The sequence below is a fragment of the Salvelinus namaycush genome, chromosome 15, assembly GCF_016432855.1.
Source record: "Salvelinus namaycush isolate Seneca chromosome 15, SaNama_1.0, whole genome shotgun sequence".
NCBI lineage: Eukaryota > Metazoa > Chordata > Actinopteri > Salmoniformes > Salmonidae > Salvelinus > Salvelinus namaycush.
Window position 1 is genome coordinate 20,778,902 of NC_052321.1, and position 27,915 is coordinate 20,806,816.

The following is a 27,915-nucleotide window of genomic DNA, read 5'->3' on the forward strand; positions in this document are numbered from 1 at the left end:
TGCTGTAGGCCATGTGCTTTGGGTGACAGCAGGCACAGGTCTTTTAACCTCTTAATTGTGGAGACTCTCTCGGTCTCTGTCACTCTCTGTCTCTCTCTCTCTCTTTCTCACTGTCTCTCTCTGTGTCTTGTACGCTCTGTCGGTCTCTCTCTCAATTAAATTCAATTTTCAATTCAAAGGGCTTTATTGGATTAGGAAACATATGTTTGCATTGCTTATTTCCCTTTTGTTTATTGTCTACTTCCATTGCTTTGGCAAAGGAAATAAGCAATCAAAAATGAACAGTAAACATTACGCTCACAAAAGTTTTAAAAGAATATAGACATTTCAAATGTTATATTATTGGCTATGTACAGTGTTGTAACAATGTGCAAATAGTTGAAGTACAAAATAAATAAACAAATACATATAGTTGTATTTACAATGGTGATAGTGCTCCACTGATTTCTGTCTCTGTCTCTGTCTGTCTCTGTCTGTCTCTGTCTGTCTCTGTCTGTCTGTCTCTGTCTGTCTGTCTGTCTCTGTCTGTCTGTCTGTCTGTCTGTCTGTCTGTCTGTCTGTCTGTCTGTCTGTCTGTCTCTGTCTGTCTGTCTGTCTGTCTGTCTGTCTGTCTGTCTGTCTGTCTGTCTTACAATTAAAGTCAGGAGGTTGTGTTTCCTTCCTATCTGGGTGAATATTGTTAGCGAGCAATTATACCCCAAGCCTACATTTTTGATTTCAAAGAGTTTGTTGTGTTATCATGTTCTGATTTAGGACTGAATAGTGACTTGGTCAAGGAGGCGAGGCTGGGGAGCTCTAGACTAGCTCTGTAGCAAGAAAAGTGTAGGTCCCGGGTAATGCACCGCTTTCATCACTTCCAAACTGTAACATCTCCACTTTTCGTTCTGTAAATATGCAAATGGATGTCTCTTGATTCAATTCATGTTTATTTTTGTCCCAGGGAGTTTTTGTTCTTGTCAGGTTATTTTTACATGTAAATAATAACTTATTTAAGTCATTAAAGTGTGTTTATGCGTCATGTTGGAACACTTTATTATTGGGCTGCATTAATGAGTTCAGTCATCTGAAGAGCCAGGTTTTAATGATCCGGACTTCAGTGGACTGAACAGTAACAGTGCAGCACTGAGGAGAGATAATGATCTGTATGCTGTTTTGATGCTCCTAAAATCTCCCTCTCGAGACTATACACTGGGCTACACATATCTAGGCTGACTATTTGCTTGCACCCCTGTGTTCAGTACTTACATTGACAATCTGCTGTATGCGTCATTCTGTAACGTCCCAATGCACTGTTACATTATACATCACAGTGCTACCATGCCTGTAGGGTTTACTGTGTAGTATGTCCCAGTCGGCTGTGTTCAGTCTGTGTAGTAGCTGGTCTGAGGTCAGTGAGGAGGTGGATTAGCGAGGACAGGCTCCTCTGCTCTCTCTCTGTTTGCCCAATGACAAGAATGAGTCCCGTGCGCTGGGATCTGCACTGCAGTACCTCTGGCTGCTGCTGCACTGGCCACTGTGCTTGTCTTTGTACAAACTGAGAGGTGTGTGTGTGTGTGTGTGTGTGTGTGTGAGAGAGAGACTGTGTGTGTGTGTGTGTGTGAGAGACTGTGTGTGTGTGTGAGACTGTGTGTGTGTGAGAGAGACTGTGTGTGTGTGAGAGACTGTGTGTGTGTGTGAGACTGTGGCCGAGCTCCCTGCCATCCAGGACCTCTATCCCAGGCGGTGTCAGAGGAAGGCCCTAAAAATGCTCAGACTCCAGCCACCCAATTCATGGACTGTTCTTTCTGCTACCGCATGACAAGAGGTACTGATGCACCAAGTCTGGAACCAACAGGAGCCTGAACAGCTTCTACCACCAAGGCATAAGACTGCTAAATAGTTAGTCTGGTAGCTATTTGGTTAACTGTTTAACTATCTGCATTGATATTTTTGCACATACTCTTTTGACTCATTACGCTGCTGCTACTGCTTATTATCTGTCACTTTACCCCTACCTATATGTATACATCTACCTCAATTACCTCGTACTCCTGCATGTCAACTCAGTACTGATACACAGTGTATGTAGCTGAGTTATCATTACTCATTGTGTATTTATTATTACTTTTATTATTACGTGTTTTACTTTTCTGTTAATTCTCTAGTTTCTCTCTTTCAGCATTGTTGGGAAGGACCCGTATGTAAGCATTTCACTGTTAGTGTACTCCTGTTGTTTTCAAAGCAAGTGACAAATGAAAATGTATTTTATTTTATTTGCGTGTGTGCGTGTGGGAGTTGTGTTTGTGTAGTCGTAAGCGTGTGTGAGCAAGAGATACTGAGACATCTTGGTACATTGTCACGCCCTGACTTTAGTTATATTTGCTTTCTTTATTATTTTGGTTAGGTCAGGGTGTGACAAGGGTGGTTTGTTTAGTTTTTGTATTGTCTAGGTTTTTTTTGTCTTGTCTAGGGGTATGTAGGTTTATGGTGGCCTGAATGGGTTCCCAATCAGAGACAGCTGTTTCTCGTTGTCTCTGATTGGGGATCCTATTTAGGTTGCCATTTTCCATTTTGGTGTTGTGGGTAGTTGTCCATGTTTAGTTGCCTGGATGCACTACGTTGGCTTCACCTGTCGGTTGGAGGTTTATTGTTTTGTTGGCGACATCGTTAATAAAGAAGTATGTATGCTCACAACGCTGTCCCTTGGTCCACTCCTTTAAACGGACGTGACATACATGCAGTAAAAGCGAGCATTTGAGATATTGTTGTGGCAAATCTGATTACCAGAGTCAATTTGTGTCCCTGAGAAAAACAATCTAGTCGATGGGAAGAATATCACCCATGTATCAGGAAGGCAGCATAGATACCCACTGCCACAGCAGCCAGTCATCCAGCCAGCCAGTGATTGAATGGAGATGAATGGGAAAGAAAGACTAATTTCAAGCCTCTTGTCACAGCATGTAATCGCCTGCTGCAGAACACTGACTGACTTTGATTAATTGGTCTAGTGGTTTCTAATTTGCTCATATTACAGGGATGAGCAGTGTTGTTGTGTCTAGAAGTGCTTACAAATCTTCCCTGCCTGCTGCCATGTTGTTGTTGTTTGGGGACTTGTTGCTAATGCTATTGGTCTCGAACCCCAGGCTGTAGTGACGCCGCAACACTGTGATGCAGTGCCTTAGACCACTCTGCCACTCGGAAGGCCGATTGGATCATTTCTAACAAATCAGAGTATCAAAGCCAATGACTCATTTTCAAAATGCTGCTTTACCCACGTGTTTAGCAGGACAATAACCTACAACACAAGGCCAAATCTACACTGGAGTTGCTTACCAAGAACGCAGTGAATGTTCCTGAGTGGCCAAGTTACAGTTTTGACTTAAATCTGTTAGAAAATCTATGACAAGACCTGAAATTGTCTAGATCACCAACACCTTGACAGAGCGTCCAGAATTGTGAATAGAATAATGGGCAAATATTGCACAATACTACTGGTGGGCAAAGCTCTTGGAGACTTACTGCTGTAATCACTGTCAAAGGTGATTCTAACATGTATTGACTCAGGAGGGTGAATACTTATCTAATCAAGGTGTATTAGTATTTTATTTTTCATCCATTTTTTTGGTGTTCACATTTTTCTTCCACTTTGAAATCAGAGTGTTTTGTGTAGATCAATGACAAAAAAAATCACAATTACCTTAATTTCAATCCCACTTTGTAACGCAACAAAATGTTTAAAAAATCTAAGTGGGTAATACTTATGATACCCACTATAGATACCATCCATAATCACTATGACACAAAACATTTTCAACCACATTTACAGCTTGTTGTAATACCAGTTTGTTGTAGTCATTAATACCAGTTGAGGAGCTGTACCACTGAATGAAATAGCATATTATATCACACATCACCAGCCTCTATAGGCTGGCAGTGGTATGAAGTTGTTGTGTCACAGATACCATTGGTCAACTGGCTGAGCAGAGTAAGTTCCTTAACTTCCTCCAACCCTTCACTAAGATCCTTTTAAAGGGATTTTACCACACAAAGGGCAGCAACCACACCCTTCCCTTACCCTTCCTTTCCACCAAAGTCCAATGGCTTAGTTTGATTCACTAATTGACGATTTAGTGACTGTGGGGAAACAAAAATTGGTGCTTCCAGGAACTGACTGGGCAGCTTACTGTAAATGGCAGCATGTATTTTGGGTGCCATTGCTGTTAAGAATTCCATTGCTCTGTACTCGGGTCTAGGCTGAGAACAGCTGAAAGGGGTTTTCAAAACCTTTTTATATGTGTGAATGTGAGAGGTCAGATATGCTCTCCATTCACTGTGTTATTACTACTCTCCTCTAGCAAAGACTAATGGACTCTAGAAATAAAGACCAATGGACACTAGAAATAAAGACCAATGGATTACAACCCCTTTAAACTTCTCCCACCCACTTAAGTCCTCCTTGGGGGGAGGCCCCTAAACACAGACAATTACAGTCCCCCCTCTCGTGCCTGCCTGTGGAGTGGGTGGTGGTGATGACTAAGTCTATCAGTCACCATATGGCCGTGACTAGCCTTATAATCTGGGTTTATGGCTGGGGAGTGGCCCCAGCATCTGGAGCAGGCCCACTGCAGAGCGATAGAGGGAGAGGGAAGGAGAGATAGACCTATCGATGGAGGCGTAGATGGCTCGCCAGAGGAGAGGAAGAGGCGAGCTGGGGAGCGTTGGAGTCAGCCCTATACCATAGCTCAGGGCTGGTTGGTGGTTTGATGGGTGAGAGGAGGAGGAGGAGGGTGGTGGCGGAGGAGGAAGAGGCCAGGCCCTGCATCTACCTCACCAACCTGATGTTTTACATTTTACATTTTTAATTGAACCTTTATTTAACTAGGCAAATCAGTTAAGAACAAATTAGTCATTATTTACAATGACTGCCTACCCCGGCAAACCCGGACGACACTGGGCCAATAGTGCACTGCCCTATGGGACTCCCAATCACGACCGGATGTGATACAGCCTGGCTTCGAACCAGGGACTGTAGTGACGCCTATTGCACTGAGATGCAGTGCCTTAGACCGCTGCGCCGCTTGGGAGACCAGTCCCAGGCTCGGTGCTCCCTGCTGGCCATGTGCTGGTTCTGGCCAGGAGGCTGTGAAGCAGAGAAGGACCTGTTTCTGTGCTCGGCCCTGCTCACCCTCAGGCAGCTGCTAAAGGACAAGCTGGCCCAGCTGCTAGATGACATGGCTGGATGAGTGGCCTGTGAGAAACCTACTGTCCCCGACCCATGCACTGGACTCCTGGTAACCCACCTCTGCCTTTTCTAGGTGTTTGAGCACGGTTTATTATAGGCTGCCACAGTATATACTGTAGTGTCATATGTTTCTTCAGTACAGATTCCAGGTCATGCTAGTAGTGGGATACTGTATCACTGGTGTTTTGTGCTTTACACTTCTCCAACCTGCCTCTACTGATGATTTATTGAACTATATAGATTGCATACAGTACATTAATGCATAGCAGCTCCCCACTGGATCAATGGTCAGTTCAATTCACTCTGATATACTACTAGGTCAAGAAGGCATATTTAATTATTTGGATCCCCATTAGCTTTTGCAGAAGCAGCAGCTATTCTTCTTGGAGTCCACAAAAAAACCAAAACATGACAAGTAACAAAACACTGATTGATACACTGATAGTCAACGACAGTCACACACATTTAAAATACAAACCATTTTTACCAACAATACAACTGTAGCGCTAGCATTGGGCTACTGTATCACTCTTCCTCTTCTATTTAATACAAAATAATATTGGTACTTTTTACCCCTTTCGTGATATCCAATTGGTAGTTACAGTCTTGTCTCATCGCTGCAACTCCCGTACGAACTCGGGAGAGGCGAAGGTCGAGAGCCATGCGTCCTCCGAAAAATGACCCCGCCAAGACGCACTGCTTCTTGACACACTGCTCGCTTAACCAGGAAGCCAGTAGCACCAATGTGTCGGAGGAAGCACGGTACAGCTGGCAACCGAACTCAGCGTGTATGCGCCCGGCCGCCACAAGGAGTCACTAGAGCGCGATGGGACAAGGACATCCCAGTCGGCCAAACCCTCCCCTAACCCAGACGACGCTGGGCCAATTGTGCGCCGCCTCATGGATCTTCCGGTCGCAGCTGGCTGAGACACAGCCTGGGATCGAACCTGGACCGGTAGTGATGTCTCTAGCACTGCGCTGCAGGCCCCTCTCCTCCTCTTCTATCTCAGTATTCATTTGCACCCAGGATAGTCCTACTGGTTTGTCAACCTGTCTCTGGGAAGAGTTTATTACCAAGTAGGTCAGAGGGAAGGTTGGCTTGGCTGTTACTGGTTTTATGGTTGTGCTTTGTATTAGGGACTGTTCTGTGGGTAGCCTGCTAGATGCCCAATCGGATGTTATCAGACATCCTCTGTGGCAGGTTTGTGGCCCAGCGGTAGTGTTGGCTATCACCATTCTCTGTTTTATATCAGGGCACCAGGTCATGCGGCTAGCAGGTTTCACCATGCTTCTTCCTGTGCTTTCAATTTATATGAACTGGTCTCATGTTGAGAAATTGTTCACTACAATATTAGTATCTTTCCTATGCTGTTGTTTTGTATCAGTCATATTTGGCAGGTCGGGGTGCTGCTAGCGTTTTCCTACTTTGTTGTTCTAGTCGTGGGGATGCAATATAATACTGTTGTTCTCAACCCCCTATGGGGACTCCTCAGAATGGATTTTTAATCTGAGGGTGTTTCATTATTAAAACATTCACTCTGAAGTCTCCTCAGAGACCCCGGTGGAATAATATTTGTTTAGAATGAATAATAAAGCATATAATGGGAATAGCAGAGGTACTGGGGCCCTCCCTCCCTGTTTGATTTATGAGAAACTGTCTTTATTTATTGAGCCCTAAAAAGCAGATGGCAACATGACACAATAGGCCTAACCTGAGGGATGAATCTGCCTCTGTCAGAGCCTTACTGTGGTGTGACAGGACACTCTCCTGTGAGCAATGGGCTGAGCCGGCCCGAGGGACGCCCCGTATTTTATCCCCGGCTTTACACTTTAGACGTTCCATTCGGGTTTGTTTATTTTCGTAAAGAGAAATTATTTTGGCGCCTGGAGGATTCTTCTTTGATTTGAAAAGCGGTTCATAACTTAAAGTAGGCTGAGCCTTCTGCTTTTAATGACTGTTTTAGTGTCTGGCGGTGAGAGGGGAGAATGAACAGTATCCGGCTTCACTCAACTGTTTGATGTCTGGCGGTGAGAGGGGAGAATGAACAGTATCCGACTTCACTCAACTGTTTGATGTCTGGCGGTGAGAGGGGAGAATGAACAGTATCCGGCTTCACTCAACTGTTTGATGTCTGGCGGTGAGAGGGGAGAATGAACAGTATCCGGCTTCACTCAACTGTTTGACAGCTCTTGTTTGTCTTTGGGCTGTGTTTGTTTCTAACCTCACTGTATATGAATAATATTTGAATAACATGTCAGTGGAGCCAGGTTGGAGTGCGTTCTGACCTTGGCTTAGGAGACGTTAGGAGACACAATCTACCTACCTCATCCCCATATTGTTTTTATTTACTTTTCTGCTCTTTTGCACACCAGTATCTCTACTTGCACATCATCATCTGCTCATTTATCACTTCAATGTTAATCTGCTAAATTGTCATTACTTCGCTACTATGGCCTATTTATTGCCTACCTCCTCATGCCATTTGCACACACTGTATATAGACTTTATTTTTTTCTATTGTGTTATTGACTGTACGCTTGTTTATTCCATGTGTAATTCTGTGTTGTTGTTTGTGTCGCACTGCTTTGCTTTATCTTGGCCAGGTCGCAGTTGTAAATGAAAACTTGTTCTCAACTAGTTTACCTGGTTAAATAAAGGTGAAATAAAATTGTAAAAAAATTAAAATTTGTTCTGACCTTGGCTTAGAAGACACTTGGATGTGTTTGGCTGCCAGTGTGTGTATGAAAGAGGTGTTGTGGATGACACCTTCCCCGTGTGTGGAAAATACCAGGCTTGTTAATCACCCCAGTTGGCGAGCAGGAGTATTAATCTCTCCACAAACCGCTCCTCTTCACAAACAGCTCCTTCTGACCTCTACAAGGTCAACATGATTAGGATTTCACATGAACAATACCTAGCCTTTGCGATCACATTGGAGTTTGTGAAAGAGATCATCAACATATATCCAGTGTTATATCTTTAGTGAAGTTATATCTTTAGTGAACCACATACTTTCAGACATTCCGAAACCTTTTAGACACTCATTTTGGTTGCATTCTCGGAATGCCGTTAACTACAAGGGGTTGGGAGCTAGTAGAATGAAATATCATGTTTCTATGCTGAGACATTAGTAAGGCTAGTTATTTGTGTTATGTGTTGGAGTGGTCTGCCCCCACAGACCTGAGCCTCTAGTCAGGTGACCTGACCTGGGTTTGGAACAAAATAGTCTCTGAGTGTCACTCAGCTACAGTAGTAGCCTCTACTAGGCTTTCACCTCCACGTCGGCGAGCGAGGCCTGGAAGCCAAAGCTACTCAGCTTGTGACCTCGGGTAGCTTTGTTTGCAAACACTGGACTCAAATCCCCCTCAATTGTCACACCAGACGCCTCAGTAAGATGTTGTTTTCCGTGACGCATAGCTTCTAAAGATAGGCTTAGACTCATGTTTTTCTTCAAAAGCACCCAAAATACTTAATTAAAGGGCCCCTCCTCCCTACAGCATGACCTGTGTTGTTGTCAGTTCAGATGAATGCCCCCCTCTGCCCCTGAATCCCCCTGGCCTGTTGAACAGATGCAGCTATTCCTGACAGTGTCACAGTATATCCAGCAGCCCAGAAGAGTCCTCATTGTATTGATGTGTTGAGGCTGCATGGCCAGTAACACTCGCAGCCTGGCCTCTGCATTATACTCTCTGGAAACTGACCAGGGTCACGTGGACCAGAGATGGGATGGTAGAGAGAGAGAGCGTGAGGGAGGAATGCCCCTCCGTTTGCATTGTCCGCTCGGTCCGGCCGTCCACTCCGATTGATATGCAGATTGGTGCAGGCAGCAGTTTTTTGTCAAATGCCTACACTCTCAGAACCTCTAGGATCAGGATGAATAGCTAGATCCCATCAAGTACAGTCCAGTCAGCACAAACCAAGTGTGGTTTATCGGTCAGACACAGTCCAGCCGTGATGCCAGCGTCCAGGCCGGGTAGGCTGCATAGGAAGGGCTGTAACCTGGCCCGTAGGACCCAGAGACAGGCCACAGCAGCCTGGAGGCTCCTCTACAGTCTGCTCTTCATGGTGAGTAGGACAGAGAGGGATTGAGATCGAGAGGCTTGATGATTGCCATGGGAGTAGAGTTGACCGTTTGGAGAGGGAAGGACAGCAGTAGTGGGTATATGGGATTCTGGTGTGGCGATGGGTATTAACCTCTATGGCTCAACATGTTTTAGGGCTGTAGGTGCTGTGACAGATGCTGAAACTATTCCTCATGGTGAGAGAGAGATGTCTGGCTTTACAACACGGATAGGAGATGGGTTCTCCAATTTGGGCTAATTGACAGGATAGGATTCAGCTCATTCTACCGAGCATTCCCACAGGCTTTATGCTTGTGAAATCAGAAAAACCCCACAGTTCTGGGTTTAGTTTTGGGTTAACCGAGGGATGTAGAATTGAGACTAGCGCTGTCGGACGTGCTTGTCCTTTCTGCTACTGCATCCCTGTCTCTCCCTCTCCCGCCTCCACGGCTCCCGAGCCGGCTTTGCAGGTCTTAATTGGATATTTGGGTTAGTCGTCAGGTGTTGGACTCAGACTGTGTTGTTGGGATTGTTGTGTGAGACAGAGACTTCTGAGTCACGTCTGAGTCTCTCTCTCTCTCCCTCTAGTCATGCTCTTACAGGTCACTCTTATTAAGAACTGATTCAAAGTCCTGCTGCGAGAAAGGGAGAATCCCTGTGTGTGAGTGGGTGTGTGTGTGCATCCATGCCTGTGTGTGTAGCTCTGTGTGTGTTTTCTCCAGATCCTCTGTAGGCCTAGGACCTCAGTGACTGCAGCAGCAGAAACAAACTGCAGGCGAGAGCCGCACACAATTACTGCTATCTGTCTGTGTGAGGCAGGTTTGCCTCTGAAGCTGCCGCAGGGTCTTTGAATAATATGTCAACATGATATTCTTCAACCCTTTTTCCTCCTTGAGCTGGTCTCCAAGCCTTTCAGCTGCAATATGGAGAAGCTTTGGTCTGTGTTAGTGTGTGGGTGAAACATATCCACTACTCTCAGTGTGTGTGTGTGTGTGTGTGTGTGTGTGTGTGTGTGTGTGTGTGTGTGTGTGTGTGTGTGTGTGTGTGTGTGTCGATGCTCGCCTGTATGCGTGAGTCTGTTATTTTGTAAATCTACAGTCTACAGCAGTATAGAATCCTGTCAGTGTGGTGCTGTCCTCTCAGTAGCATAGTGGGACAGCTGAGTCTCAGTGTAATTATCATTGCTCACGCAGAGACCCAGAGCTGCTGATTGGGTGGTCCTGTCTAGAGGCCAGCCTAGCCTATCCCAGGCCTGAATCCTCTTCCCCTCAGTGGGTCCCTGAGCCACCAGCCTCCTGAGCCCAGCCCTATGCCGTAGCTATACTTCTCCCACACTGCTGCCCAGTGACTTCTCTGTCCTCTCTACAGATTAGTTTTGAAGCTGCTTTGGCACCCGGTCTCCTGATTGGCCATGCTATAATTAGCTATGAGCTGCTGGCTTAATAGAGGACTTGATTTGGGTCCTGCTGGGTTGTTTACAGTGTATTGATTTGTATGGTGTGAATGTGTGTGCGCTGTGCAATATTTATGGTGACAAGCAAGGTATTTTCTGAGACTTGCTTATTTTAATGTAACGATCAGCGTTTCTCTCACTCAAATATACACACACACACACACACACACACACACACACACACACACACACACACACACACACACACACACACACACACACATACACACCTGTCAGTACTGGCACTGTAGAGATACTAGAACTATAGGAGCCAATCACAGCCCTGAGCCGATCACACAGCTAGGACTGTGTGAAACTGTAAACTTGTTAAGTTGCGCTCTAAGCTATGGTTTAGTTTTTGTGTGCTTCGTACTGTATGACAGCTTGTTATGGTGATCGTTTTTGACATACAGTTCGTTCGGAAAGTATTCAGACCCCGCGAAAACAGGATTACATAAATTTTAGCACATGTTTTAAAAATAAACAGAAATACCTTATTTACATAAGTATTCAGACCCTTTGCAATGAGACTTGAAATTGAGCTCAGGCGCATCCTGTTTCCATCGATCATCCTTGCGATGTTTGTACAACTTGATTGGAGTCCACCTGTGGTAAATTTAAATTGATTGGAGATGATTTGGAAAGGCCTGTCTATATAAGGTCCTACAGTTGACAGTGCATGTCAGAGCAAAAACCAAGCCATGAGGTCGAAGGAATTGTCCGGAGAGCTCCGAGACAGGATTGTGTTGAGACACAGATCTGGGGAAGGGTACCAAAACATTTCTGCAGCATTGAAGGTCCCCAAGAACACAGTGGCCTCCATCATTCTTAAATGGAATAAGTTTGGAACCACCAACTCCTCCTAGAGCTGGCCGCCCGGCCAAACTGAGCAATCGGGGGAGAAGGGCCTTGGTCAGGGAGGTGACCAAAAACCTGATGGTCACTCTGACAGAGCTCCAGAGTTCCTCAGTGGAGATGGGAGATTCTTCCAGAAGGACACCCATCTCTGCAGCGCTCCACCAATCAGGCCTTTATGGTAGAGTGGCTAGACGGAAGCCACTCCTCAGTAAAAGTCACATGACAGCCCGCTTAGAGTGTGCCAACAGGTACCTAAATACTCTGACCATGAGAAACAAGATTCTCTGGTCTGATGAAACCAAGATTGAACTCTTTGGCTTGAATGCTAAGCGTCACGTCTGGAGGAAACCTGGCACCATCCCTACGGTGAAGCATGGTGGTGGCTGCATCATGCTGTGGGGATGTTTTTCAGCAGCAGGGACTGGGAGACTAGTCAGGATCGAGGCAAAGATGAACAGAGCAAAGTACAGCGAGACCCTTGTTGAAAACCTGCTCCAGAGCACTCAGGACCTCAGACTGGGTCCGAAGGGTCACCTTCCAACAGGACAATGACTCTAAGCACACAGCCAAGACAACGCAGGAGTGGCTTCGGGACAAGTCTCTGAATGTCCTTGAGTGGCCCAGCCAGAGCCCAGACTTGAACCCGATCTAACATCTCTGGAGAGACCTGAAAATAAGTGCCCAGTAACGCTACCCATCCAACTTGACAGAACTTGAGAGGATCTGCAGAGAAGAATGGGAGAAACTCCCCAAATATCAATCAATCAAATGTATTTATAAAGTCCTTTTTATATCAGCCGATGTCACAAAGTGCTATACAGAAACCCAGCCTAAAACCCCAAACAGCAAGCAATGCAGATGTAGAAGCATGGTGGCTAGGAAAAACTCCCTAGAAAGTCAGGAACCTAGGAAGAAACCTAGAGAGCAACCAGGCTCTGAGGGGTGGCCAGTCCTCTTCTGGCTGTGCCGGGTGGAGATTATAACAATACATGGCCAAGATGTTCAAACGTTCATAGATGACCAGCAGGGTCAAATAATAATAATCACAGTGGTTGTAGAGGGTGCAACAGGTCAGCAGCTCAGGAGTAAATGTCAGTTGGCTTTTCATAGCCGATCATTCAGAGTTAGACAGCAGGTACGGTAGAGAGAGTCGAAAACAACAGGTCCGGGACAAAGTAGCACGTCCGGTGAACAGGTCAGGGTTCCATAGCCACAGGCAGAACAGTTGAAACTGGAGCAGCAGCACGACCAGGTGGACTAGGGACAGCAAGGAATCATCAGGCCAGGTAGTCCTGAGGCATGGTAATCGTGCTCAGGTCCTCCGAGAGAAGAGAAAGAGAGAGAATTAGAGGGAGCATTCTTAAATTCACACAGGACGCCGGATAAGACAGGAGAAATACTCCAGATATAACAGACTGACCCTAGCCCCCCGACACAAACTATTGCAGCATAATTACTGGAGGCTGAGACAGGGGGGGTCGGGAGACACTGTGGCCCCGTCTGACTATACCCCCAGACAGGGCCAACCAGGCAGGATATACCCCCACCCACTTTTCCAAAGCACAGCACTAGAGGGATATCTTCAACCACCAACTTACTACCCTGAGACAAGGCCGAGTATAGCCCACAAAGATCTCCCTGACGGCACGAACCCGAGGGGGGGCGCCAAATACATGTGTGCCAAGCTTGTAGCATCATACCCAAGAAAACTTGAGGCTGTAATCGCTGCCAATGGTGCTTGAACAAAGTACTGAGTAAAAGGTCTGAATACTTATAGTACCAGTCATTAGTTTGGACACACCTACTCATTCAAGTGTTTTTCTATGTTTTTTACTATTTTCTACATTGTAGAATAATAGTGAAGACATCAACTATGAAATAACACATATGGAATCATGTAGTAACTAAAATGTGTCAAACAAATCAAAATATATTTGAGATTCTTCAAAGTAGCCACCCTTTGCCCTTGAAGACAGCTTTGTACACTCTTGGCATTCTCTCAACCAGCTTCATGAGGAATGCTTTTCCAACAGTCTTGAAGGAGTTCCCACATATGCAGAGAACCTGTTGGCTGCTTTCACTTCACTCTGCGGTCCAACTCATCCCAAACCATCTCAATGGGGTTGAGGTCAGGTGATTGTGGAGGCCAGGTCATCTGATGCAGCACCCCATCACTCTCCTTCTTGGTCAAATAGCCCTTACACAGCCTGGAGGTGTGTTTTGGGTCATTGTCCTGTTGAAAAACAAATGATAGTCCCACTAACCGCAAACCAGATGGGATGGAGTATCGCTGCAGAATGCTGTAGTAGCCATGCTGGTTAAGTGTGCTTTAAATTCTAAATAAATCACAGACAACGTCACCAGCAAAGCACCCCACACCATCACACCTCCTCCATGCTTCATGGTGGGAACCACACATGCAGAGGTCATCCGTTCACCTATTCTGCGTCTCACAAACACACGCCGGTTGGAACCAAAAATCTCAAAATTTGGACTCATCAGACCAAAGGACAGATTTCCACCAGTCTAATGTCCATTGCTCGTGTTTCTTGAACCAAGCAAGTCTCTTCCTCTTATTGGTGTCCTTTAGTTGTGGTTTCTTTGCAGCAATTCGACCATGAAGGCCTGATTCATGCAATCTCCTCTGAATAGTGTATGTTGAGATGTGTCTGTTACTTGAACTCTGAAGCATTTTTTTGGGCTGCATTCTGAGGTGCACTTAACTCTAATTAACTTATCCTCTGCAGCAGAGGTAACTCTGGGTCTTCCTTTCCTGTGGCGGTCCTCATGAGAGCCAGTTTCATCATAGCACTTGATGGTTTTAGCGACTGCACTTGAAGAAACTTTAAAAGTTCTTAATTTCCCGTATGACTGACCATCATGTCTTTAAGTAATGATGGACTGTTGTTTCTCTTTGCTTATTTGAGCTGTTCTTACCATAAAATGGACTTGGTCTTTTACCAAATGGGATTATCTTCTGTATACCATCCCTACCTTTTCACAACACAACTGATTGGCTCAAACGCATTATGAAGGAAAGAAATTCCACAAATTTACTTAACAAGGCACACCTGTTAATTGGTGACTACCTCATGAAGCTGGTTGAGAGAATGCCTAGTGTGCAATGCTGTCATCAAGGCAAATGGTGGCTACTTTGAAGAATCTAAAATATGAAATATATTTTGATTTGTTTAACACTTTTTTTGGTTACTACATGATATGTGTTATTTCATAGTTTTGATGTCTTCACTATTATTCAAGAATTTAAAAAAGAAAGAAAAACCCTTGAATGAGTAGGTGTGTCTAAACTTTTGACTGGTACTGTACGTAAATGTGACATTTCCGTTTTATATTTGTAATACATTAGCCACCAATTTAAAACCTGTTTTTGCGTTGTCATTTGGGGGTATTGTGTGTAGATTGATGAGGGGGAAAAATACAATTTAATACATTTTAGAATAAGCCTGTGATGTTACAAAACGTGGAAAAAGTCAAGGGGTCTGAATACTTTCCGAATGCACTGTATATCTATGTGGTAAGATAAACAAGATAAAAGTCCTTGTGATCCTAGTAAGCTTTGTGTACATGTTACTCATGCAGTCCCTAACCTGTCTCTATCGCCCACTGTAGAGCGTGGAGACGGTGTGCATGCTGTACCACACCTTCCAAGAGGGCTCCGGGGGCTTGGAGGGCCACAAAGACCCCCCACACCCAGGGGCCGAGCCCACACTGCTCAGACCCTGCCCCCGACACATGAGTGCCACCGAGAGGCTCCGCAAGGTCATCCAGGAGCTGGTGGACACAGAGAAGTCCTATGTCAAGGTAATGATTTGTTATCTGGCTATTATGTTTGTTTAAGATAATGGCAAATTTCCCCGAAACAGTCAATTCAGTTGCGCCAGGATGAGCTGGAAAGAGAAAGCCACTGAATAGTACCGAGACACGGTCTGTGTGGACCTACCTACCTACCTACCTACCTACCTACCTACCTACCTACCTACCTACCTACCTACCTACCTACCTACCTACCTACCTACCTACCTACCTACCTACCTACCTCCCTCCCTCCCTCCCTCCCTCCCTCCCTCCATCTCTTGCTGTCTCTCTCTTTCTCTCTGTCTCTTGCTGTCTCTCTCTTTCTCTCTGTCTCTTGCTGTCTCTCTCTTTCTCTCTGTCTCTTGCTGTCTCTCTCTTTCTCTCTCTCTTGCTGTCTCTCTCTTTCTCTCTGTCTCTTGCTGTCTCTCTCTTTCTCTCTGTCTCTTGCTGTCTCTCTCTTTCTCTCTGTCTCTTGCTGTCTCTCTCTTTCTCTCTGTCTCTTGCTGTCTCTCTCTTTCTCTCTGTCTCTCTTGCTGTCTCTCTCTTTCTCTCTGTCTCTCTTGCTGTCTCTCTCTCTCGGTCTCTCTCGCTCAATCTCTCGGTCTCTCTCTCTCTCTCGCTCAATTTCTCGGTCTCTCTCTCTCTCTCGCTCAATTTCTCTCTGTCTCGGTCTCTCTCTCTTTCTCGGTCTCTCTCGCTCGGTCTCTCTCTCTCTCTCTCGGTCTCTCGTTCTCTCGCTCTCTCGGTCTCTCTCGCTCAACCTCTCTCTCTCTGTGTCTCTCGCTCAATGTCTCTCTCTCGGTCTCTCTCGCTCAATGTCTCTCGGTCCCTCTCGCTCACTCTCTCTCGATCTCTCTCGCTCAATCTCTCTCTCTCTCGGTCTCTCGCTCAATCTCTCTCTCGGTCTCTCTCTCTCTCTCTCTCGGTCGCTCGCTCAATCTCTCTCTCAATCTCTCTGTCTTTCTGTCTCTCTCTTGGTCTCTCTCTGTTTCTCTCTCTGTGTGTCTCTCGGTCAATCTCTCTCTCTCGCTCAATCTCTCTCTATGTCTCTCTCTGTTTCTCTCTGTGTTTCTCTCTCTCGCTCGGTCTCTCTGTATCTCTCTCTCTCGCTCGGGCTCTCTCTCTCGGTCTCTCTCTCTGTCTCTCTCGGTCTCTGTCTTTCTTTCTCTCTCTCTCTCTTTCGGTCTCTGTCTCTCTCACATTAAAGAGCTCCTTTCATGATTTCCACCTTGTCTCTCTCTGTCTTTCTTTCTCTCTCTCTGGGAGGCGGTGGGTGGGTGATTTGTAGAGGGGAGGCGAATGCCTTCCCAGCGTCCTCTGCAGCGGCTGTAACCATTTGTCTGTGATGTGCTGCGTTGGCTGTGCGGCGGGGGCCGTAAATCAGCCTAATAGGAATATCACCAGTGAAGCCCTGACGATCCACAGCCACATTAAAACACAGGGAGGAGAGAATGGAAGAGGAGGAGATAACGGATCACTTCTGGGGGGATTGAATAACTGTTGATACCGATAGCAGCCCTATGATGCAGTGTTGGATTCCCTATCACTAACCTACCTCTTGTATTTTTCCTCTTTCTGTCTGTCTGTCTCTCCTTCCTCCAGGACCTGAGTTGCCTGTTTGAGATCTACCTGAAGCCACTGCAGAACGAGACCTTCCTTACGCTGGACGAGGTAGAGGAGGGTGCCCTGGGATGAGGGAGTGGAGGGGTTTAGAGGGATGGGAGGGGATGGTGGGATGGGAGAGGGGGTTTTGTAGCTTGAGAGGGGGGGTTTGGTGCAATGGGAGGGAGGTTGGTGGGATGGGTGGAGTGGAGGGTTGGTGGGAGGGGATGGGAGGGAGGTTGGGAGGAAGAATGGGGGATGGGAGGGAGGATTGGATGGGGGATTGGAGGAAGGATGCAGGATGGGGGATTGGGAGATGGAGGGAGGATGGAGGAAGGATGGGGGATTGGGAGATGGGGGAGGCAGGATGGAGGATTGGATGGGAGATGGGGGATTGGGAGATGGAGGATTAGATGGGAGGGAGGATGGGGGATTGGGAGATGGGGGAGGGAGGATTGTATAGGAGATGGGATGGGGGATTGGAGGATTAGATGGGATGGAGGATGGGGGATTGGGAGATGGGGGAGGGAGGAGGGGGGATTGGAGGATTAGATGGGATGGAGGATGGGGGATTGGGAGATGGGGGAGGGAGGATTAGATGGGAGGAAGGATGGGGGATTGGGAGATGGGGGAGGGAGGATTAGATGGGAGGAAGGATGGGGGATTGGGGGAGGGAGGATTAGATGGGAGGAAGGATGGGGGATTGGGAGATGGGGGAGTTAATAGAAATTTAGAATTTTAGGAGGTTGGTTCATATGAGGTCACAGATTGAGAGATGGATAGCTTGATTAGATTTGGGTGGGGTTAAATTCATTTCTAGTAGCAATAAACACTAAGGACCTCCCCTTCTTAAAACCCTTACTGATATCGGACCAAAACGTGGTTAAAATGATGCTTATACCTCCCATTGCATTATAGTCTTCCATTTTTAATCGATACACGATTGACTCTTCTCTCAGGTTAAGATTAGTCCTTATGTGTCTGTCCCTCCTCTGTGAGCCCAGAAGGCCATGGCTGGGGAATGCTAATGGAGACCCACATCCAGTAGCTAGTGAACGCTGATGTGAACTGAGCATGACCTCAGTCTCAGGACGACACTCTCAAAGGAGAGATCCATCGATACACACTGAGCAGTGGGGCTGATTAAACCAACATTATCGGTCACTCAGACGTGTCTAGGCACACAGCGGACAAGAGAGCAAGACACCCTGAACACCTTTTAATGATGGTGTGAGAGAGCGAGAGACTGGGAGATTGTGCTTTTTGTCCCTTAACAGAGAGTACCCAGTGGCAGAATACATGAACACTGTGACTGACGCAAAATGAAGGAAAGCTTTGAATATGTACAGACTCAGTGAGCATAGCCTTGCTATTGAGAAAGGCCGCTGTAGGCAGACCTGGATCTCAAGAGAAGAGGCTATGTGCACACTGCCCACAAAATGTGGAAACTGAGCTGCACTTCCTGACCTCCTGCCAAATGTATGACCATATTAGAGACACATATTTCCCTCAGATTACACAGACCCACAAAGAATTCGAAAACAAATCCAATATTGATAAACTCCCATATCTATTGGGAGAAATACCACAGTGTACCATCACAGCAGCAAGATTTGTAACCTGTTGCCACAATAAAAGGGTTAACCAGTGAAGAACAAACACCATCATAAATACAACCCATATTTATGTTTATTTATTTTCCTTTTTGTACTTTAACTATTTGCACATCATTATAGCACTGTACTTAGCCATATGACATTTGAAATGTGTCTATTCCTTTGAAACGTGTGAGCGGAATGTTTACTGTTAATTTGTTATTGATTATTTAACTTTTGTTAATTATATATTTTCACTTTCTTTGGCAATGTGAACATGTTTCCCATGCCAATAAAGCCCTTTGAAATGAATTGAATTGATAGGAAGAGAGAGAGGCTGTTCCTAAGTGCCTCTCACCTGAGACATCAGAGGGGGATGTTAACTAGTGACTGACTGCTGTAGAGATAGCTATCTCTGACTGACTGCTGTAGAGAGATAGCTATCGCTGACTGACTGCTGTAGAGATAGCTATCTCTGACTGACTGCTGTAGAGAGATAGCTATCGCTGACTGACTGCTGTAGAGATAGCTATCTCTGACTGACTGCTGTAAAGATAGCTATCGCTGACTGACTGCTGTATAGATAGCTATCGCTGACTGACTGCTGTAAAGAGATAGCTATCGCTGACTGACTGCTGTAAAGAGATAGCTATCGCTGACTGACTGCTGTAGAGAGATAGCTATCGCTGACTGACTGCTGTAAAGAGATAGCTATCGCTGACTGACTGCTGTAAAGAGATAGCTATCACTGACTGACTGCTGTAAAGAGGCAGCTATCGCTGACTGACTGCTGTAAAGAGATAGCTATCGCTGACTGACTGCTGTAAAGAGATAGCTATCGCTGACTGACTGCTGTAAAGAGATAGCTATCGCCGACTGACTGCTGTAAAGAGATAGCTATCGCCGACTGACTGCTGTAAAGAGATAGCTATCGCTGACTGACTGCTGTAAAGAGATGACTGACCAGGCTCCTGTCTCTCCTTTCGTTTAGATGGATAGTCTGTTTGGCAGCCTGCCAGAGATGCTGGACTTCCAGAGGGTCTTCCTGCAGACGCTGGAGGAGAGGATCGCCTCTTCACCTGACTTCAGCACACTGGAAACCCCTGTGCAGTTTAAGGTATGACACACTGTTTGTGACCCTTGTGTTGCAACTGCCTCTGCCAATCCATCTCTCGTCATACATGCGTGATATACACACACTTAGATGACATGATTAAACCGCATACTCATAGACGCATTAACCAATGAGCACACACCAATGACATAGAAATATGTGAAATCACTCCCCCAAACCTTCTTCATTACTATAGATGAGCTATGATGAACAGTGAGTGTCCTGTCACACTTTGAGATATATCTGTATTTATTATTGCGAGATTGTTACAGGTTCACACATGATTGATTTACTACATCGACATGGCATCGGATCGATTTTGCCATTTTGCCATGGAGAATTGTATGTTGATAAAAGCACTGTACTCAGGGGTTAGAGAGGGCAGGCCTGGGGGATTTTAAATACTGTCCCGTGAGAGGGAGGTGAGAGTGGTCAGGTCACGACTTCACATGTTCTCTCCATCTTGCTCTCCTTCACACATTCTTACTCTCCCTCTCTCTCTCTTATTCCAGAAGCTTCTCTTCTCTCTGGGTGGATCCTTCCTGTACTACGCTGATCACTTCAAGCTCTACAGTGGCTTCTGTGCCAACCACATCAAGGTCCAGAAAGTCCTGGAGAGAGGTACGGGTCTCCCCTCTCCCCACCACCCCCAACCTGCCCGAAATACCCCCTTGCACCTCCATTGCATCATCCCCACCAACCCCAGCACTCTATGTAAATGACATGGTTGACTAGACGCCTACGGTCCAGCATCAATAATGAACTCCATTAAAATGTCTCTGAGTGGAGCTACTCGCTTGGTGAAGTGATGCAATCCCACTTTACTTCAACCTCTCCTCGTATTCACTCAATCATTCCAGACTCCCATATTCTCTTTCATATCAACTCAACTGTAAATGGCTTCCCACTGTAAAACTGTGAAAGTGGCTAGCTGGAGTGCCCCCATTGTGCTGCACAGCTAACGAAGGCTGGTCTATAATGAGAGAAAGACCATGAACCGCAGACAGGGGGAGTGCTAGAAATTTTGAGTGTCCCTGTTTATATGTGTGAATATAAATGTTGAACTTAATTTATGCCCGCAACGTTGGCCTCTTCCTCTGGTTTGGGCACGCTGCCCAGCGCAGAATGAATGAAACCGAGCAGGTGGGGAAATTGCACCCCGGTGCCTCTTAAATTCTTCCCATTACAAGATTACGCGTTGCATTCCTAGAAGCAGGTACCGAAATGGAGTTTTAATAGCGCAAGGATAATCTTGCAAGCGGCTTTGCATGTTCCTCAACAGTCTCTGATGAAGCAGAATGAACTGAAGTAGGAAACCGCAGCGTAAACATGCATTAGAGCAGAACTCTGCATCACAGCACAACCCAGTCCATCAGAGCACAGCATAACCCAGTCCATCACAGCACAACACAGTCCATCAGAGCACAGCATAACCCAGTCCATCAGAGCACAGCATAACCCAGTCCATCAGAGCACAGCATAACCCAGTCCATCAGAGCACAACTCAGTCCATCACAGCACAGCATAACCCAGTCCATCAGAGCACAACATAACCCAGTCCATCAGAGCACAGCATAACCCAGTCCATCAGAGCACAGCATAACCCAGTCCATCAGAGCACAGCATAACCCAGTCCATCAGAGCACAACTCAGTCCATCACAGCACAGCATAACCCAGTCCATCAGAGCACAGCATAACCCAGTCCATCAGAGCACAGCATAACCCAGTCCATCAGAGCACAGCATAACCCAGTCCATCAGAGCACAACCCAGTCCATCAGAGCACAACCCAGTCCATCAGAGCACAACCCAGTCCATCAGAGCACAGCATAACCCAGTCCATCAGAGCACAGCATAACCCAGTCCATCAGAGCACAACCCAGTCCATCAGAGCACAGTCCATCAGAGTACAACAAAGCCTAGCACATCGGAGCCCAACACAACTGAACGAGGGCGTTCACAGAGAATCTGTGGGTGTCTGTCAGCGGTTCTAGTAATTACACATTCTCGCTCTGCCAACGTGGTGCCGGGCCAATGTGGTACTGGGCCCCTTCTCGCTACGCATACACTTTTTGTGTTTACTCGTTTACTCATTAATTGCCTGCCAATTTACTGTGTGAAGTGTCAATGCAGCTGCCTGTCTCTGTGGCTCAGAGTGCTATAATTAATACTCTAATGGCCTCTCAATCCTTTCACACATGAGACACACAGCGAGGTGGCAAGAAATGTCTACACCTGACCTCCAGGATGCCTCTCAATGTGTTACAATACTACACTGTTCTTGATTTGGACTGAAATAGGTGCCGGTACTCATTTTGGGTGCCAGTATTGTTTATATTTAGGTGCAGGAGCTCCACAATACCTTTGAGCTAATATTCTATGAGAGGAACAGGAGCTCAAGCAGTAGAACATTTGAGGTGCCGGTCCTCTGCTCTGGTGAGCTCCTGCCCAAGCCTAGACCACACAGCACCCACTATTAGACATCTCTCCTCGCTATGCACACTGTGAATGAAAATCACTGCTGTGGTTGTTTTGAATCATAGTGTCTTTTGAATGGTATTGTTTGCAATGGAGTGGCAGTCTCATGTCCAAACCATGTTTTACAGTAGCTACCTGCAGTGTTGCCATTTTACTGCAGTGGTGAGGAGTAGCCTATACTGCCCCCATGTGGACAAGTATTATTGCACCAAGATACAGTGGTGGGTCTATTTAGCATCACTAGGCACAGTCCTCCAAGCGTGCTACAGAATGAAATATGTGACTGAACAACTTACATGTACAGGGCTTGGTAAATAAGTCTGTTTGTCGTCTACAGCTAAGACTGATTGGTCCTTTAAGGAGTTCCTGGCTGCGAGGAACCCTACGAAGCAGCACTCCTCAACCCTGGAGTCCTACCTGATCAAGCCAGTCCAGAGAGTGTTGAAATACCCTCTACTGCTCCGAGAGCTGGTTTCTCTCACAGACACAGACAGCGAGGAGCACTACCACCTCACAGGTAACTTGAAGACTCACACACAGACACAGACAGCGAGGAGCACTACCACCTCACAGGTAACTTGTAGACTCACACACAGACACAGACAGCGAGGAGCACTACCACCTCACAGGTAACTTGTAGACTCACACACAGACACAGACAGCGAGGAGCACTACCACCTCACAGGTAACTTGTAGACTCACACACAGACACAGACAGCGAGGAGCACTACCACCTCACAGGTAACTTGAAGACTCACACACAGACACAGACAGCGAGGAGCACTACCACCTCACAGGTAACTTGAAGACTCACACACAGACACAGACAGCGAGGAGCACTACCACCTCACAGGTAACTTGTAGACTCACACACAGACACAGACAGCGAGGAGCACTACCACCTCACAGGTAACTTGAAGACTCACACACAGACACAGACAGCGAGGAGCACTACCACCTCACAGGTAACTTGTAGACTCACACACAGACACAGACAGCGAGGAGCACTACCACCTCACAGGTAACTTGTAGACTCACACACAGACACAGACAGCGAGGAGCACTACCACCTCACAGGTAACTTGTAGACTCACACACAGACACAGACAGCGAGGAGCACTACCACCTCACAGGTAACTTGAAGACTCACACACAGACACAGACAGCGAGGAGCACTACCACCTCACAGGTAACTTGTAGACTCACACACAGACACAGACAGCGAGGAGCACTACCACCTCACAGGTAACTTGAAGACTCACACACAGACACAGACAGCGAGGAGCACTACCACCTCACAGGTAACTTGTAGACTCACACACAGACACAGACAGCGAGGAGCACTACCACCTCACAGGTAACTTGTAGACTCACACACAGACACAGACAGCGAGGAGCACTACCACCTCACAGGTAACTTGAAGACTCACACACAGACACACAGACACAAACCCTTCCTTTCCCTCCTCTGTGCCCACAGAGGCCCTGAAGGCCATGGAGAAGGTGGCCAGCCACATCAATGAGATGCAGAAGATCTATGAGGACTATGGCTCTGTGTTTGACCAGCTGGTGGCAGAGCAGAGTGGCCCTGAGAAGGAGGTAACTATACTGTAATGTACCCTGCGCTACCCTCTTCTTCCCTTACAGCAGCTTTCATCACTCTCACTTACATCTTCAATCTAGACACGTAGTTGGACTAACACCAGCACAGCCTGAATTTTCTGCACAACCATTAGGGTCAATTTAATATATTCATCCTAGTGATGTATATCTCTTACAGAAAACTGGTTGGAAATAGCCAAGTTCCCGTATAGATACTTCCTCTTTAGATACTCAACAATCACCCAACACAGAGAGAACTTTTTTTGTGCTAGACGAGTGGCACAGGTCCCTGTACAGATACAGTACTTACTATGTCCCTCACATACTGACTGTGGCCCATGGCCTTTCCTTCTCTCTCCCAGGTCACAGAGCTTACCATGGGAGAATTCCTCATGCATTCCTCTGTCGTCTGGCTCAACCCCCATCCCTCTCTGGGCCGCATGAGAAAGGACCCCGAGATGACTGTGTTTGGTGAGTTAGAAAGACACTGTACCGTTACTGCGGTATCATGGGAGAGAGAGTGCCTGGCCCTTGCCAGAGCCTGGTAGCAGTCTCTCTCAGCCTGGACTCCACTGGCTTAACACAAACACATGTAAACACAACACACATTTTATGGCTAGCTATTAGATAAATGTATTGTATATCCACAAAAATATGTTGCTGTTCAGTGTTATACCAGTATAGTTTGGGGTTTTATGGATACATTGTAGTGCCAATGTGCTGTAAACTCAGATCAAAACTTTTCTGACAGGATGGATTCCTGTGTAAACTCTCAAAGTTGTGCTCAAAGTTTTCATTTCATTTCTCTCATCAGTGTTCAAGAAGGCAGTGATACTTGTCTACAGGGAGAGCAACAAGCTCAAGAAGAAGATGGTGAGTTCTCTTTCATTTACTTTCATATGCCTTTGATGCCAGCAGTGCCTAACATCTCTCTCTCTCGTGTGTGAGCAGACCACCCCTCGCTTGGCACACTCCCATGGAGACCTGGACCCCTTCAAATTCCGCTGGCTCATCCCGCTTTCTGCACTGCAGGTCCGACTAGGCAACACTGCAGGTAAGAGACACACACACACACACACACACACACACACACACCCCCTCTTCTGGCTCTCATTAACTACCAGAGATCATATTCTCTTGGATATTGAGTCTTTTGATACTAAATTTAGATGTCTTGATTAAAAGGATCTTCTCCAATCCCTTCCTCCTAAGGTACTGAGACTACCTGCATCTGGGAGCTGATACATACCAAGTCTGAACTGGAGGGAAGGCCAGAGACGGTCTTCCAGCTGTGTAGCAGGTAAGAGAGAGCAGTAGTTCTGACTGGATCTATAGCTCTGGTCCTTGAGGGCCACAGAGTATGCTGTTTTTTCTTTATCCTCTTAATCAGAGACTACCTTCTACAAGGTCAGGGGTTGCATGGGCTCTCTAGCCAATCAGTTGTCCATTGAGTGTCTGGGGGAAATAAGCACCAGCAGGACTGTAGTCGCAGAGAAGTGGGACCCTCCTGTTGTAGACTGTGTGAATTGGCCCTGCTCTCTCAGAGCATGGTACCGCTGTTTCCCTCCACAGTGTCCCAGAATGCAAAGTGAACATCATCAAGGTCATCCGCTCCATCCTCCGGGAGAACGTCAGACGGAACATGCTCCCGGCCGAGATGAGGTGTAAGGAGCGCCTCACGCCTTTACGCAGCACCCTGCCCTCCTCTGCCAGGATAGGTGAGTTTCATCCCTTAAAATAACACTGCTTAGATTTTTTATCTTTAGACATGACCTTGACTTAAACCTTATAAGCACTCATTGACTTACTGTACATACAGTAGTGTTTGTGGACAGATATTAGTGAATGTATTGCTCAGTTGGCAGCTGTCTCTCGCTCTCCCCCCACCAGGTTCATCCAGAGCCTCCTGGCTGTGTAAGCAGCCCCTGCTGGATCTCCCCACTCCAGCCAGCACACTCAAACCTGGCCAGCCTGACTCAGACGAGGGAAGCCTGAGCAGCGGCACCCACAGCTCCTCTGACGCTCCCCCAGCTGACGGTCCCACACAGCACAAGACACTGTCTACCCAAAAGGCCTGGTCTCGGGGAGGCCAGCGGCTCTCTGGCTTCAGCTCTGTGAAGGAGTCATACATCCTGAGTGATGAGGACGATGAGTTCAGTGAGGCTGGAGGGAGCTTCCCCTCCTGTGCCATTGAGGCCCAGTTTCTCAGTTTGAGGCTGTCAGAGGAGGCAGCTTCCTCCCGGGCGCCGGCCCCCCGCGTGCAGCCAGAGGGAGCAGAGGTGAACACCCCGGAGAGCCAGCCCAAACTTGTTCGGGGCCACTTCTGCCCAGTGAAGAGGAAAGGTAGCAGCCAGCGGGCGCTACTGAGTCTGAGGGAACACAGCCGTTCCCTGGACAGCCAGACGGACCTGGCAGCCATGGACCTCAGCGCTCTGCTGGAGAGAGAGTTCAGCGTACAGAGCCTCACCTCCGTGGTCAACGAGGACTGTTTCTACGACCCTACGGACACTGGCAGTGCCCCTAACTCCTCATAGGGTCAGGAATAGACACAAGGAGAGGAGCCAAAGCTCTGCCCAGCGCCCGCTCCATGCCTTAGGGCATTGGAAACCCCGGTTCAGTTCTGTCCTAGTCCCAGGGTATCTGTTGTGCCTCAGCTCTGAAGTTAAACTGTGTTCCTTTGAGAGCGTACAATTGGCATATCCCACTTGCTTAGGTATGCACAGGTGTAAAAGGAAAGATGAGCTACCTTTGGCTCAGCGACATGGTTGTCCCCCTAGAGAGATGAGGCGACTCGGTCCCTGATAATTACTGCAATGAATCTGCTGAGCACTAATGTACAACTAAGCTCCGCCTCCAGCCCTGCTCTTCTGTATATGCCTCTGCCCAGCGTTCTCAATAATATGAATTGGCTTCCTCTACTTGTCTCCTTTACATAGGTGAGAGTAATATAACGAATAGACTTTGTTCACCTTCCAGTTCATTCATGTCAGAGAGAAGAACAGCGATGAGAGGATTCCACTTTAGAGACTCACCCTCACCCTTCACTTAAACTCAGACTTCTTGAGCTGTAGGAAGTATATCTAAATCGACAGGAGAGGATGGAAATTGATTTTGTGACTTGCTGTACATTGTTTGCAAAATGTTTTTTCAACTAGGCAAGTCAGTTAAGAACAAATTCTTATTTTTAATGACAGCCTAGGAACAGTGGGTTAACTGCCTTATTCAGGGGCAGGACGACAGATTTTTACCTTGTCAGCTCGGGGATTCAATCTTGCAACCTTTCGGTTACTGGTCCAACGCTCTAACCACTAGGCTTCCTGCCGCGCCTGTATTTGTACATCAAGTGGATTTTTGTTTTGAAAGAAATGTTTATTTATTGATAGTTGTAACTTTTTATTGCTTTGTAAAATACATATGGGGTTGGCTTGAATTGAAGAATCTGGTATGTTTCACCTAGTTAATGGTTTCCAGTGTATTGAAGTCATCCTCCCCCAGGAGTGTTGCTTACAATGTACATAGGCATTGTCAAAGTAAAAGGATTTAATTCAAATGTGTTGTCAACTTGCCCTGTTTGTAGCTCCCATACCCGAGTAGCTGGACTATAACTTCATTTGAATCTGTGATATTATTACACATACTGACATTGTACAGGTAGAAACGGCTGTAACTTGCAATAAATACACTATCTGGGATATTTTGTAAAGGTACTTATTATTTAGCTGTTGAGACATCCTATTATCTGACAACTCTTCACCACCACATGCCCTCAACTCAACTGTAAACATGCCTTTAATGCTAGCATACCAATGAATGTGAACCATAATGAACTGTTTTATAAATAAACATTTATCTGTGAGAGCAGGTTGTTTTATCCTGTTGTATTCCTAAGTCTGGCTTTGAGAATCTGTCTCCTTGACAGGTAAAGCACAGGTAAGATGAACGGTTTATTTCCAGCTCTATCCCAGTTGATGAAGCTGTCAGAGAAATTGAGAATCCTTGTTCTCTGCATTGGACCAAAGTATAATGGAGGCAGGACAGAGTAGGAAGAAACATGTTGGTGTAATCTGTAGGAACATATTAATGAGACAGTAACATTGTTCCATCATCACTGACA

At 46.5% G+C, this 27,915-nt stretch overlaps 1 protein-coding gene across 1 annotated transcript in view; it reads left to right on the forward strand.

The window, feature by feature from the left end:
• Positions 1-27,656, forward strand: part of LOC120060291 (T-lymphoma invasion and metastasis-inducing protein 2-like) — a 64,626-nt gene extending 36,970 nt beyond the window's left edge. Inside the window, exons 14-25 of the mRNA XM_039009481.1 lie at positions 15,225-15,416; positions 17,013-17,081; positions 19,599-19,724; positions 20,234-20,342; positions 22,537-22,716; positions 23,680-23,798; positions 24,164-24,272; positions 24,616-24,674; positions 24,753-24,855; positions 25,014-25,101; positions 25,374-25,519; positions 25,692-27,656. Of these exons, the coding sequence (XP_038865409.1) occupies positions 15,225-15,416; positions 17,013-17,081; positions 19,599-19,724; positions 20,234-20,342; positions 22,537-22,716; positions 23,680-23,798; positions 24,164-24,272; positions 24,616-24,674; positions 24,753-24,855; positions 25,014-25,101; positions 25,374-25,519; positions 25,692-26,335 (1,944 nt within the window). The 3' untranslated portion in view covers positions 26,336-27,656. The remainder of the gene's footprint in view (positions 1-15,224; positions 15,417-17,012; positions 17,082-19,598; positions 19,725-20,233; positions 20,343-22,536; positions 22,717-23,679; positions 23,799-24,163; positions 24,273-24,615; positions 24,675-24,752; positions 24,856-25,013; positions 25,102-25,373; positions 25,520-25,691) is intronic.
• The last annotated feature ends 259 nt before the right edge of the window (positions 27,657-27,915 follow it).